Raw genomic sequence first — 14,683 nt, 5'->3', positions numbered from 1 at the left:
CCAAAGAAGGCAAAAACTTGGTAAGCTTAAACCATAAATACGCGAACTCCCTCTAGTATTTTTCGATTTAATTAAGATTGTTGGATGAATTGTATGGATTCCGGAAACAGGACTAATTTTGATCCACAACTTTCGTGCAAACACGCAGGATTGCAGTGTTATACGACATTTCATCTAAAGATTGAAGCTTTTCTTTATTATTTCTTCAATAAAATATCTACATCGATCGTAATTCAGAAGAATTAAGTCCAACTAACTTATAACTTTTTTATTTACAATTGTGATTGTTTTCATCAAGTTTATTGGGAATATACAGTCCATTCTAAACCAGAGTGTGAAGTAATAACGATAAAATGCAAGAATATTTATTATGATCACGCCTAATTTGGTGCCTTTCTTTTGATAACGACTAACATGGGACTCCAAGCTGTAAATCTGATGATTTTAAAAGTGAATAATAGAACTGAATATTCCCTCTCCCACATTTATTGTCAGTCATATCCCAGTGGTATTAAAACAGTTGCAGTGATAATAGCATTGCCATTTTGAATAATTTATCAACCAGAAAAAATGGCACAGATCTCTTTTCATAAGTGAAAATTTCAACACATTTTTACCACAAAATCTACAATTGAATATGAAATGATCACGAAACAGTTTCTCTCTATGCTCTAGAAATCTATTTTGAACTTGTATATGTAACAGCAACAACACAAAACGAAACGATAAGTTGTGTCAGCAACGTCTTATTTCAAATTCCAATGTCTGAAAATTCACATAGCTGTACACACTTTTTATTTGATGGGTCATTAAAAACTTTAAGATAATTTGAAATTCTAGTATGGTTATGTAATATTTTCTCTATGTTTCAAGTTGTACACTTAAAACAATGCCGCTTTTAACGAGTTAAGACAGTTTTATCATTGATAAAAACAAATATATAGTTTTATCTTATATACTTACATTTCTATTTAATCTTACTGATTCCCGACGTTTTACTTCATTATTACGTGTTTTACAGTGCATTTTGTGAGTATATATGACAATACTGGAATTCAAAGTTAATGTGCTATCTTAAAAACGTTTAGCTCCTTTGAACCATCATTGTAGTTTTACTCATATTTTTAGGAATAAAGAAGCTGCTCTTTATTTATTCGCAATAAACATATTTAGAAATCTTTAAACGGTTTTGGTCGTTGATATAAATTTACTTCTTGCAAAAGTAAGAATTATTCGAAATACTTAGATTTTTCCTATCCAAGGAATAGATAACCGTAGCCGTATTTGGCACAACATTTTGGAATTTGGGGTCATCGATGCTCTTCAACTTTGTACTAGTTTAGATGTCTAACTATTTTGATCTGAGCGTCAATGATTAGGTCCCATGTAGACGAAACGCGCGTCTGACATATTAAATTATAAGCCTGGTACCTTTTATAACTATTGACACCACTGATTCGATGCCAATGGTGGTGGACGTTTCGTCCCCGAGTATATCACCAGCCCAGTAATCAGCATTTCGGTGTTGACATGAATATCAATTATATGGTCATAGCTATAAATTTACTGTTTGCAAAAGTATGAATTATTCGAAATACTAAGGATTTTGTTATCCCAGACATAGATACCCTAAGCCGTATTTGGCACAACTTTTTGGAATTTTGGGTCATCATACTCTTTAAGTTGGTACTTGTTTGGCTTTCTATTTATTTTGATCTGAGCGTCAATGACGAGTCTTATGTAGACGAAACTCGCGTCTGGAGTATCAATTTATAAGCCTGTTACCTTTGATAACTAATTCGACCAAGAAATCATATAACTGTCGCTTTCGTAAATCATTCTTCAATATTCATGGTGTATTATTTGTTATTATTTTGGATTACGCAAAAATACTTAATTATACGAATATGTATATTCTAGCTGGAGGATAAATAACATATAATGAAAAGTTGAGAAAATAATCATACAGAAGATTACGGAACTAACAATGTAGGTAGATGAGGCTAATACACACCCACATTACAATGTTGCCTGTAATATGTTGGGTACATAAAGGCAACAGTAGTATACCCTGTTTCAAAGTCATAAATCGATTGAGAAAAAACAAATCCAGGTTAAAACTTAAGTTTCTCTGTCAATTATCACGGCAATACAATAATGGAGTTCGGTATTTTTGTTATTTTACTTTTGTGCTTGCATAGTTAGTAAAAATCACTTTTATAAGATTGTCTCATGCATCCCCTCTATATAAATTATTGCCCAAAATAATCGTTATAACTGAAAATGTAGCACCACCTTAACATGATAACTTATACAAGTGACCAAACATCCTGTAAATATTTAAACCGGGAATGACGCTAATCCAAGTAAATTCATGCTGACGTATGATTTTAAATATGACAGAAGAGAAGCCAGCAAACAACAGTCATTTTAAACTTGATAATTTCATGTCTTGAGCGAAAGCTTCTTTTCACCGAAAGTTAAGTTCATTTGTCATGAGCACTGTTAATATTGTGTTACCAGTGAAGCAGAAATGCTTCTGGATCACATGAATTCAATGAGGGATATTGGTTAAGGTACGTCTTGCTGATTAAGCATCGTTTTTAAAATGATATATACACTATTGTTGCAAAAACAGAAAATCGGAACTGTGCGCAGGTACATTTAAGAACTTCAAGCACCTCTCACTTTATTGTTTAACATTGTACATTGTAAAATATTTTCAGCCATGGCGTTATCATGCAGTTTGTTTTCGATTGATGAGTTTGACCGTCCCTTTGGAATCTTTTGTCCCTTTTTAAGGAATACATTTACCAAGTCAAGAATAAGACAGTTGTGTTTTTTATTCGTTCCGTTGGTTTTTTTTTCTGTTGTTTGATTTTGTTAATTTTTACTGTCTTCCCCCTTTTTTATTTACCTTGCACCTCGGTATTTTTCTTAATACTCTGTCGCATTAGTTTGTTAATAAAATACGTATTGTGACTAAACCCTAAATCCTGTTTGCATGTTGATTACCTCGTGATGTATCCCTTACTTCATTGTGTTCGTTTCTTAATTAAGAATTTGCATGTCTATTAATGAATTATACAATGCATACTGATGAAACTCATTGATTTGAAGGTAATGAAAAGTTACACCCTGAGAAAGAAAAAAAGAAATTAATAGGAAATACTCTTGAAGAGAATTCATTGAAGCTTAATGGAGAAACATATCACTTTATAAAGGAAGACAGTAAACTCCTACAAAGCTTCTTTCTTTTTTTGTGGTACTTTTTCATTTGTTTTATATATTTATGTTTGCTACTTTTTATATATTTTTCATGTATTTGAATTATTGAATATGCTATTTGTGCTATGTGTTTGATTTTTCTAATATGAAGATTGGAAGAAAAAAATGAAGGAAGAATACTAAACCTCTGACGACATTGCTTGTTTAAATATAAAAAGCGGAACCAGTTTATATGTTTAAACCTATTGAATACCAACCAATTTCACAAGGGCTAAGAACACGAAAAACTAAATTGTTTATGTAAGAAAAAAATTAAAAAAAATGAGGCAAATACACACAAATGTTAAATTATTTTATTCTTATCAATATGATATTCTTATGGATTTTCATTCAACATAATCATATGTCACGGGTTTTTACCAGATGATTATAAATACATAAAAAAATGAAACTTATAACTTGATAGGAAATAACTAGATTTCATTTTGATTGTAACTTTAGAACATTATAAAATCAAATCATTTGAGACCTCGTGAGGGTTCATTGGAACCTCAGGTTTCGTTTGTTCATTCTTCATTTGTCGTTATATCGCCAAAGAAACATTATCAAGCGAAAGTTGATTCCATCCGTGATCTCGTTCCAATAACTACATTAGTCTTGTATTTCAGGAAAACGTTATAGTAATCACTGTGATATTAACTAACTGTCAGATTGGTTTCTATTTAGTGAATCCTTTTACTTTTATGAAAAATCATACAAATTCATGGAATCAGGGTTAAATTAATAGTATACTTGTATATATATAAAGGCAACAGTTGTGTTCCGCTGTTTAAAAGTCATAAATCGATTGAGAGAAAACAAATTCGGGTTACAAACTAAAACCGAGGAAAACACAACAACTATGGAAAAACAAATTAATTTGCACAAATCGAACAAAAAACAGAAGTTGGAAAATATCATAAGCGAAAGAATAAAAAGTTCACGGATGCTATTAAACAGTTAACTTAAAAGTCGTGTTGGAGATCTTTGCGTTATTGTTTCTCAGAAGTCCTCAATGCTCTCCTTCTCTGATTTGACCGTTTAAACTTTTTAATTCGAGCGTCACTGATGAGTCTTATATGGACGAAATGGCGCGTCTGGCTTACCGAAAAATCATGGTATCCATGTTGAGTTTATTGAAGGTTTGAAAAAATAATATATGATATATAGTTTCATGCTGGCCCCACATTTAAGCATCATGATACTTGGACGATACATTATATTGCTGTTAAGATATTGATCCTCAATATTGGATATAGGCATTTTTATAGATTAGAGTGAAACATAGATTCAGTTTAAATGAACTTTTGACAAGATATGTATAAAACTGTCTACGGGTTCGATACTCTATACGGGAAACAATCAGAATATAGCCATGCGTAAGATCTATGCTACGTTAAAAAAGTATTGTTTATGGTCACATTTTAGAAGGTTTTTTTCTTAAAGTAGTATACATTTTATAGCATAAATGCGTGGCTTTTATCACAGCAAATACAAAATTTAAAAAGATTATTCTGAGGTAATACACAATTTCTTTGATTTCCTTATTGAGAAAATTGTTTTACAACACCATATATATGTTCACAAACTAGAGATATGTGTTTACTGAAGACAATACCATTAAAGAAACTAACAAAATTGTGAAAGAATCTCACAAGATAATGATAAGATATAACTTACACATAATTTACCACTTTAGTACGCACCACAGGCACGGTACGCCCATTGATAGTCACACCTAAATTCGAATTGACATAGGTATGACGAACAGAACCAATTTGACAAAAAAAGATCAGATTCTATCAATTCAGTTCATGCTTATAGCCTAAATATGGTTGCTTAAAGGTGTATGGCTAATGTATTGAAAATAGTCTTCGTTATCGGTTCATACACATGCAATTTAAAATTCAAAAAGCAGCTTATTACAGCTGTAGTTGTAGTACAGTCTACAACGTGGCCGATACGAGGGGAGGGAGAAATAGCTTGGATAAAATGAAATAAGATAAGTGGAAAATAATATGGACAGACTTAACGATGGCGATTAAAACAAGAAAATCTTATATGTCACCAACTGTAAAGTTTATATGGCAATAAAGTTTTGAATTTGAAAAAAAATACTAATTTATGCAAGGGATTAGATAATTATCCGAATTACCAAACTGATATTATTTGCTATTATAGACCATCTTTTCATCTACATAAAACTTATTAGTTGCGCTCTATTTAAAACAGTTGAAAGTCTTAACCAAATACAACTTTGAAGAGAATTAAAATTAAAAAAAATTTCCGAAAACTGTACCAAATACGATTATGATCATCTAAATCAGGTATGCCAATATGTGCTACAACATGTAAATTGCAGTAAGGATAGAGACTCGAAAGAGCATACATTACAACACAGATAGTGTTACATACAGTGCACATTTTATTAGAATTATTGTTTTACCAAGAACCACAGAGGCTTCTTGGTATTTGGAAAGAGCTTACAAATTCATATCCGGTCAGTAAGTTAAGGAATTGTCGACTCCGCTTAAACAAGAATAACTTTCCGATAATGACATGATTTGCATATCTTGTTGTGGTAATCTATATCCCATTGTAAAGAATCGTCGAAAATCAACAGACCATAATAAGACGTAATTGTGATTACGAAAGTTTTGTTCACTGTTCATTAAAATAATACAAACAGTACATATACTTCATTATTTTACTTTTTATGCATTTCTAGTAATATTGTCGATAAAAGTAGACAATTTGCATTCACGAAGGATGTATTCCTTCCCACAAAAGTAAAAAAAAACCGGTGCATTATCAATTTACGGTAATGAAAAATGCTTATTTATATCTATCCATGGTTGATAATACATGTATTATTTTGTGTTGTAAAGAATTGTGATGTGATGTTCAAAATCACATCATAGGACAGAAACTGTTAAACTTGCCGTGATTTTTTTTTAACTTGGAACATATTTTCATAGTGTAAGTCTTTTTTAAAATTGATTGACATCCGTATACTAGAAGTTAAGAAATCTTTACAAAAGGATTCCCAAAGTTCAAAATGTCATTAATACAACAATAAATATTGTGCAATGTACAACCAAAAGAAACAAGGATGTCAAAATGACATATTAGGTCTACTTCGTATCTTGGCCAAAAATATCCAGAAATTAAAAGTGAGAGTAAGTCAAGAGCTAATTTTTATGACAAAAGAGGTTTTAAGTTTTTCAATTGTTCATTTTCATTTTCATATTCTAGTATATTTTGTTTAAATTTTGACTGAGTCTTAACTTGCCAACAGTAGGTTGATGTATACATAAATGAAGACGAATATGATCCTCTCATATTTTTTCTTTCGACTAGGTAAGTTTTCTCTAGTATGTTAGTATATTAAAACTGGTTTTGAACATAGATAAACTTCTATTGCCTCTTACTTATTGACCTTAATTTCTTTTTACTAAGTAATGATGATTGAAAGGTTGAACGACCTTGACTGGCTATACAAACTTCGCAAAAATACGCACGGTCGGTAAGTGTTGTAGTTTTAAACTTCTTTCAGTTTAACTTTTGGAGGATGTATTCCTTCCCACAAAAGTAAAAAAAAACCGGTGCATTATCAATTTACGGTAATGAAAAATGCTTATTTATATCTATCCATGGTTGATAATACATGTATTATTTTGTGTTGTAAAGAATTGTGATGTGATGTTCAAAATCACATCATAGGACAGAAACTGTTAAACTTGCCGTGATTTTTTTTTTAACTTGGAACATATTTTCATAGTGTAAGTCTTTTTTAAAATTATTTATGTATAATTGTATTTACTTGTTTATTTATTTATTCATCTTTTGTTTATTTGCCTTTTTTTTTTAAATATAAAAATGTATTCATGGTAACACTAAACCTGCTTTATATGTTTATACCTACTGGAAAAGCAAGTTGATCATGAAAACATGAATTACTATAAGACATATATTATTATTGCAAAGGTAGATATATAACTGTATACTTTGAAAATGTGTCAACCAATAAATACGAAACAATCCTCAATCACACATTAACATTGAAAGTTTCAAGATCATTAAATTGATTTCATACAAATTAAAATGCGATAAAATATTAATTTTCTCAAATAATCATAAATAAATCATGAATCAGTAAATTTGCCGAGACCGCAAAACAAACGAATGCTCAAAATATTCTAAAAAGCTTTAAAATCTCTAAACATTGATTTGAAATGTGAAATCTTGGAATTCTATAAATGAAGTACTCCAAGATATAATGTATGTTTACACTGACAAATAAAGTATTCAATCGGACAAGTGTGTCTATTATCCAAAATACAATGTTTTAAGGTATTATCGATTTATAGTAATGGTGAATTTGCATATTAGCAATAAATACTAAAAGCATCTGTTGTTTGAATCATACACCCATTATATTCATGATAATAAAGAAACTTCGTCAGAGTTAAAATAGAATATTTTCTCAAAACAATTTCAAATTTAATGTAGAGGTAACTGCGATAAATCAATGTAAAATTGGCAGTGATAAAGCGTCATGTGTTTTAAGTGGTCTTTCAGAACATTTTCCAATTTAATTCAATTGTCTTTATTGTATGAAAACAAACGTATATGTTTGCTGATTTACCACCAGAGTAAAATGTTGTTGTAGTTTAAGATTCCCTGTCGTAATCTATAAAGATTTAACTTTTCAATGACAATTTCAGATGCAAAAGTTTTTTTTGTTTTTTTCATTTTGATACTATTTTAATACAAATGCTTTATCCTACAAATGCAAAAATAGTATCCGAAAATTTACAATATATACATGATTGCAGCTTATAGTGCTTTTGAAAAAGGGATTATTGTAAAGAAATCTTGCAAAGCTTGCCAAATACAGCTAAGGTGGTCTATTCATTGGTAGAAAGTTCTAACTACTAGTATTTTGAAAGAGAACCCAAAGCGACTGGTAATCTGAAAATTTCGCGTTTCTATTACAGTTAGACACTTGCTGTGAGATGTATGTTTGATTCAAGGGGTGTTTACAGAAAACATGTTTTATAAGTGAAGCTATTGATAAGTTTGCAATGATGCCGTTGAATTTGATGCCCCCTGTTAAAATTATTCCAAGTTCGCTGGATAAGTTAAATCCGAATAAAGATTATGTAACCTTGATACTTTTCATAATGCTAAATACATGTGATTACGAACTAGAGGTAAACAAAAATGAAAAAAAAACGTATCTTAGAGAACAATTTAAGAAATGGAATGGGAAGGAATATGTATATTAAAGCCTTACATTTCCACCGTCACTGGTAAGTCTTTTGTAGACAAACGCGCGTCTGGCGTAAATAAAAAGTTTAAACATGCATGGTATCTATGATGAGTTTATCTCACAATGCTGGGAAAAACTGTGAACAAATATGCGAGCGGTCCGTAAAGCAAGGTGTCTGCTCCTAGATAATTTCCAACGCCTCCAAACTTGGTCCATCTACTTTTATCTAACTTTCCCCAAGCAAAACCTTGGACTTTTGAAGATAATTGTGAGGTATTTGTAGGAAGTTTTTAGTGCTTCAGATGTAATAGAACAAGCACGCTTCTATTTGAATGAAATATTAGCTAAACTTTTATAGAACAGGAACATTGCATATTAGTATTTAGAAATATTTTTTTAGTTCTTAACAAATGATTATCAAGGATAAAACGTAGCCAGTCATTGTCTCTGGTCATTGTGCACATATTATTTGAATCAACCTATCCTGTTGACATATAAAATGTCATATAATTTTAAATCAATATACTTCAATACCACTGCCTATAAAACACAAAAAGTCAATTTCAAATATTCACTAAAATACACCAACACAATTGAAAACTTCCTCTGTTTTTCTTACCGTATTTCTGAAGCTTAGAAAAAAAGATTTAGTTCTTTTTTCATACAATTATAAACTGAACTTTCAAAATTCTTTTTCTTCTATCTTTTTCTAGTTTTTGTGAGATCATTTATATTGCAAAGTCAAATATTTGAAATTGTACAGCCTCAATTTTTATACTACAGTCAATATGTCTGAGATTGTGTATGTATCAAATAATGGCATTCTTGCTCTAAATTCGGACTATGACCATAGGATTTTGTACTTGTTGTGATCAAAGTTGTTAGTCAGCTTATTATTATATAACTATATTTGTCTATTATTTACTATATGCATTAAAAATAGTTTAACACAAAGTCTAGCTGATTGCAAGTAATATGAAACAACAAGGGAAAAAACTAACAAAAACGTTAAAAAATAAACAACATACCCTCACAAGCAATTTGAGAGTAAATGCACTAACACGATTAAATTATAATGACAAAGAGTAATAAAACATCAACACTAGTTTTCCCTATTTATGATCAACAGTCAATATATGAATATTTTTCATATAAAGCTTCGCAGACATCTGTTGTAAGCATATTTTTAGATAAAATCTGAAATATCAGAAAAGCTACGTTGGTAGGACTAAGCGTAATAGCCAGTTTAATGAGAGGGCTTGAAATGTATGAACTCCGAGATATTGCAAACCATCAAGTTTTGTTTTACATAAAGAACACAACTACGTTGTAACAACGTGGTTGTATTTTAACCTCATTGGCTCATTCTTATGAAGAGGAAGATATATTAAGAGTATACTTTGGCCTCGAAATGGGGAAAAAAGTAAATAGCTGAATCTTTTCAAATAAGAAAAATAGTTCGAATTATGTTAGTTTTATGCCAAATTAAACCATTTCTTACGGTGCATCCGAAACCATCCCTTTTAAGTGAGGTTCGTGTTGACCAGTCTATTTTTCTATTTTTAAATCAGTATAAACCAGGTTTAATCCTCCATTTCTACACATGCCTGTACAAAGTCAGGAATATGACACTTGTTATCCATTCGTTTGATGTGTTTGAGCGTTTGAATTATGCCATTTGCCTAATAACTTTCCGTTTAGAATTTTCCTTTGAGTTAGATAATTTTGTAATCATACTTTTTTCTATATTTTGTTTTTTGTACTGTTGATTGTCTTTTGTTCGTTTTTGTTATATTGCGTTGTCAGTATTCGTGTGAATGTCCAAATGATATCTTCTGCTTCTCTTTCTATTCAGACCATACGTTATTTAATTTGTTTAAGCTTATCCAAGAAAATAAACAACATCAATTGCATTTAGAGGTAAGTTGATAAAGCATGTGACCACTGAATACCATTTTCTTATTATCCTCCAAAAATAACAAAATTCAAATTTTTATTTTCTGACCATAGCTTATCTATTTCGATTAAGCTTAGGTTTTAATTGAAACCGGTACAAAAATACCACCTTATTCATATATATTACGGGTTTCATTGTATGAATATTTTCATTGGTCGGAGACAAAATAAGAAGGCTTATCTCATTTCAACATAATATATGCAAATCAGATGACGTCATAAGTATGAACAATGGTTGATTAATTAATATATAGATTTATAAAATTACTAATAAACTAAAAGGATTGTAGCAACTGTGATTTTATAGAGTATACTTGTAAATTCGTGTTTTAAAATTTGAGACCGTTTTGTTCCGTTACAGTTTGTCAAATCCAACGTTTATAGACACATATATTTTTTTTTACAGTTTTCGCTTTTTTAAAATGTGCAAGGAACTTTTTTTAACCGGTTGTTCAAGACTTACTCAGTAGAATGGAAATATAACAAATGGGACAAATTTTCTTCACCTCATAAAACCACAAGCTATAAAGTGTTATTTCAGAGTAAATTATTTTCCATTAACCATAGTTAATGACGGTCAAATGTGGGATAACAGTATTTCGGATAAGGGATAACACTCTATATTGCATTAACTCTTCAACAGAGCGCACCCGCACCTGCCTCCTTCTACTTTATGAAATTACAAATAAATTACAAATAATGACGTCATGACGTTGAAGACATTAACATGCAACATTCAAGTAAGATAAGATGATTTTATGGATAAAATTGATTTTCTCCGGAGAACTTCTTTTATTACACTTATATTTATTTAATGAAGGACTTTCCTGTAGGTTTACTTACAGGCACACCATAAGAGTAATTACAAAATCTGAAGCCAAGGCTATTTGACACATCAGTGTTAATGCTTCTTATCTACTTATCTTTACATTTCCGTTTCCATCCAACTGACCATTCTGACTGAACATACTGATTACTTTATAAGTAGAACACAAACCTTAACATTGAAAGACACATATGAAAACAATATTTCCAGATAATAGTTTTCAAGTGAATATTGAACGTAATTTTAACGAATAGTCTTGAGAACTTATTCATACTTTCTAAAAAAAAAAAGCAAGATTGTATAAGCTTTTCTTACCTTAGTGAAGTGATTTGCTTCCATTTTAGAGTAGATATAAGTCAGAACTTATAACGAACCACCGGTTAGACAAATTAACTTTCAACTGGTAGAGGAATGAGGTATTCACGTGTAACCTTTGAACTTCAAAATATTCAAATTATCGACAATCATTGTTCATTGCGTCTCATTAATTAACATAACTATACGTCCGTGTTGCACTTGTAAAAAATCATATAAGTTTGTTACTACTAATTATTCACAACATCTGTTCCTTTTTCGAATCATTTACAACGCATGCGGTTGGCTCTCTGAGTTGGAAACAATGACTACAGTATCAGGATCCGATTACGCTATAGGCCCAGCCTATCAATGCAAAATCCGATTTGAAATAAAAGTTTGTGATATTGATCGTTAATATGAATTCACCATACAAATAACCTTTTCCTTAAACACAGACAATATATTCGTGATTGAGTGATGGATAGGTAAAGATACCTTGTCGCACTGTCCGTTTCTCCGGACACTATTGATTCTAAGAAATTAATATCCCATGTGCAGTACCGAACTGTGAAGACACAGATGAAGACAGTGCTGTGAGTAGATGACTTTAATTTTCTTTTGTGTTTAAATTTATTAAGTTTAAACTTGTCAAAGATGTTATTCAATGAAATTTTCATGTGATTCTATGGATATTGTTGTTGGTAAATATCAGAAGTTTATAAAATATTTAAAATACCATTTTGTAGGATTTAAACGATATTGGATAATTTTGGCAGTTTATTTTAAAAGCATGTATAGTCAATTTGATGTATTTATTCAGAATATAATACTTCAGATTATTTGTCATGAAATAACTTTATTCAAAATTAAGTATTAGTTTTTCTTTTGTTGCTTCTGTCGCATTATGTAGGACATGTGCAACAAAAATATTATTTTACTTGCTTTCAGAGTTCATGAAAAATTAGCATTTGTCAATTTGTTGTAACAAAACATTCGCAATGCTTCATTTCACAAGAAACCTTTAAAAGATGTATTTTGATCGAGGCAGTTTGCCTTCTCTAATGATGATGTTATGTTTTATATTAAACATCTTTTACCCTGAAACAAAAGCTTTTATGTTTTTACGTATTAAATGATAGAATTTTACCTACAGGGCACAAATAAATGAAAAAATAGGATACTTACTACTGAACCTGAATCCTTATTATGTTTTATTTCTTTGTATTTGTGTCATTACTCACATTTTAAATTAAGAAAACTTAGTGCAAAAAAAATAATAATTCGACACCAAAGTTGAATTCTCACGGTAACAATCGTTACTATTCTTTACGTAAAGCTTAATGATATATCAATAGTATTTGGAGATAGAAAACCAACAATTATTTCTTCTCTTAGATTTTTTGGTGTTAGTGTTACATTCATAATAATTAAGAGTACAAAGTACCTATTGCGACGAGATACAAGAAGGGTACAAAATACAATTAAGTCTGAACCTAGTTGATACAAATGATATAACAATTATTATGACTATAGCATCAACAGGGTCCAACAAACAATTATAAATTGTCATTATGTCATGATGTCATAGATATGGTTTTCAGTAAGACATATTTTCATTTCATTGGAAAGAATTTTTAACACAGTTAGAGTACTTCATTTTCTTATAAATAAAAAAGAAAACAGGTGGAAATGTAAAAGTTTGCCAATTCTATTCTATTATAAAATTTGAACCTAGTAGATAGAAGTGATTGAACAATGCTTTTGGCTATATATCCCCCCCCCCCTAAAAATAAAAAACCAACAAATATACGGAAAATTCAAAACAGAAAGTCCCTAATCAAATGACAAAATCAAAAAGGCAAACACATCAAACGAGTGGATAAAAACTGACTTGATACCGGCATTTTCTTATGTAGAAAATGGTGCATTGGTTGAAAGTTAACTAAACCTCTCACTTGTATGACAGAAAATAAAATTCCATTATATTGACAACGGTGTGTGAAAAAAAAAACCACCCAGAAAAATAGGTAAACTTAAGGTAACAACAAATTCTATGAATCACTTATATCATTGTTATGATGTCATAGATATGGTTTTCAGTAAGACATGTTTTCATTTTATTTAAAAGAAGTTTGGACACCGTGAGTATCATTCATTTACTTTTAAATTAAAAAAAGGTACCTGATTGAAACGTAATATTTTGCCACTGTGATTCTATTTTTATAAAGAAAAATTTGGAATAGATATTCTGTAGAAATATTTCAAAAATCATGCATGTCTCTGAGATTTAAAATTAAAAATGTTCTTCTAACTAAACTTGATAAAAATCAATGAAAATACTGGTTATATAAAATCGAAAACTGAAAGAGATAAAAGATAAACTCATCATATAAAATAGAATTAAAACTGTGTACGCAAGATGAAACTTTCAGTAACAGAAGACTCACCAGTAAAACTCGCTTAAAAACGTTTAACTGGCCAAAATAATATGAAACTGAAGACAACTTAGGTCCAAAAATTCCGAAAGAAAAATATAAAAACTAAGAACTAAAGGTTTAAATAATAATTCATTTTCATTTCAAAAGTTTTTCTCGGGAAATTTCAAGGAAAGAGCAAGAACTATATCATAATGTTATCTTTTTGAGGTGACCGGGTACTGTTTTTTTTTTATTTCACAAAAGCAGTCTTATTGATTAATTAAAAATTTAGGCAGAAGTAAATCAAAAAATCTTTTATAATATATTTCTGTGTTTTCATGTATTCTAACAATGCTTACAATTTTCACTTAAAATAATTGCTGGCTGAATAAAATGAATTTATAATAAACGAGTTATGATGAAAAAATATATAAGAAAAAAAGAAAAAAAACGATTATGTAGTTAAAACAAACGAAAGGGTTCAGAATAGACATTTACAGTTTTTTTTCTTCTTATAAAGTTTTCAAGTTATTTGAGTCAGAAACATCTGTAAAATATGGTTTACCACATATATTGTAAATGTTAGATTTGTATAGGCAACAAGCCACGAACATCAATGTATATGGAAATGACTCTCTGTCCAAG

General features: G+C 30.0%; 2 protein-coding genes across 2 annotated transcripts in view; one reads left to right on the top strand and one right to left on the bottom strand.

The window, feature by feature from the left end:
* Positions 1-11,873, bottom strand: part of LOC134715631 (tetraspanin-18-like) — a 41,160-nt gene extending 29,287 nt beyond the window's left edge. The window contains exon 1 of the mRNA XM_063577961.1: positions 11,640-11,873. Coding sequence (XP_063434031.1) covers positions 11,640-11,663 — 24 coding nt within the window. The 5' untranslated portion in view covers positions 11,664-11,873. The remainder of the gene's footprint in view (positions 1-11,639) is intronic.
* LOC134715605 (VWFA and cache domain-containing protein 1-like) overlaps positions 1-14,683 on the top strand; it is a 157,500-nt gene that overhangs the window by 106,208 nt on the left and 36,609 nt on the right. The window lies entirely within an intron of this gene.

The sequence above is a fragment of the Mytilus trossulus genome, chromosome 1, assembly GCF_036588685.1.
Source record: "Mytilus trossulus isolate FHL-02 chromosome 1, PNRI_Mtr1.1.1.hap1, whole genome shotgun sequence".
NCBI lineage: Eukaryota > Metazoa > Mollusca > Bivalvia > Mytilida > Mytilidae > Mytilus > Mytilus trossulus.
Note: the sequence above shows the minus strand (reverse complement) of the source record. Positions and strands in the feature narration are given on the sequence as shown.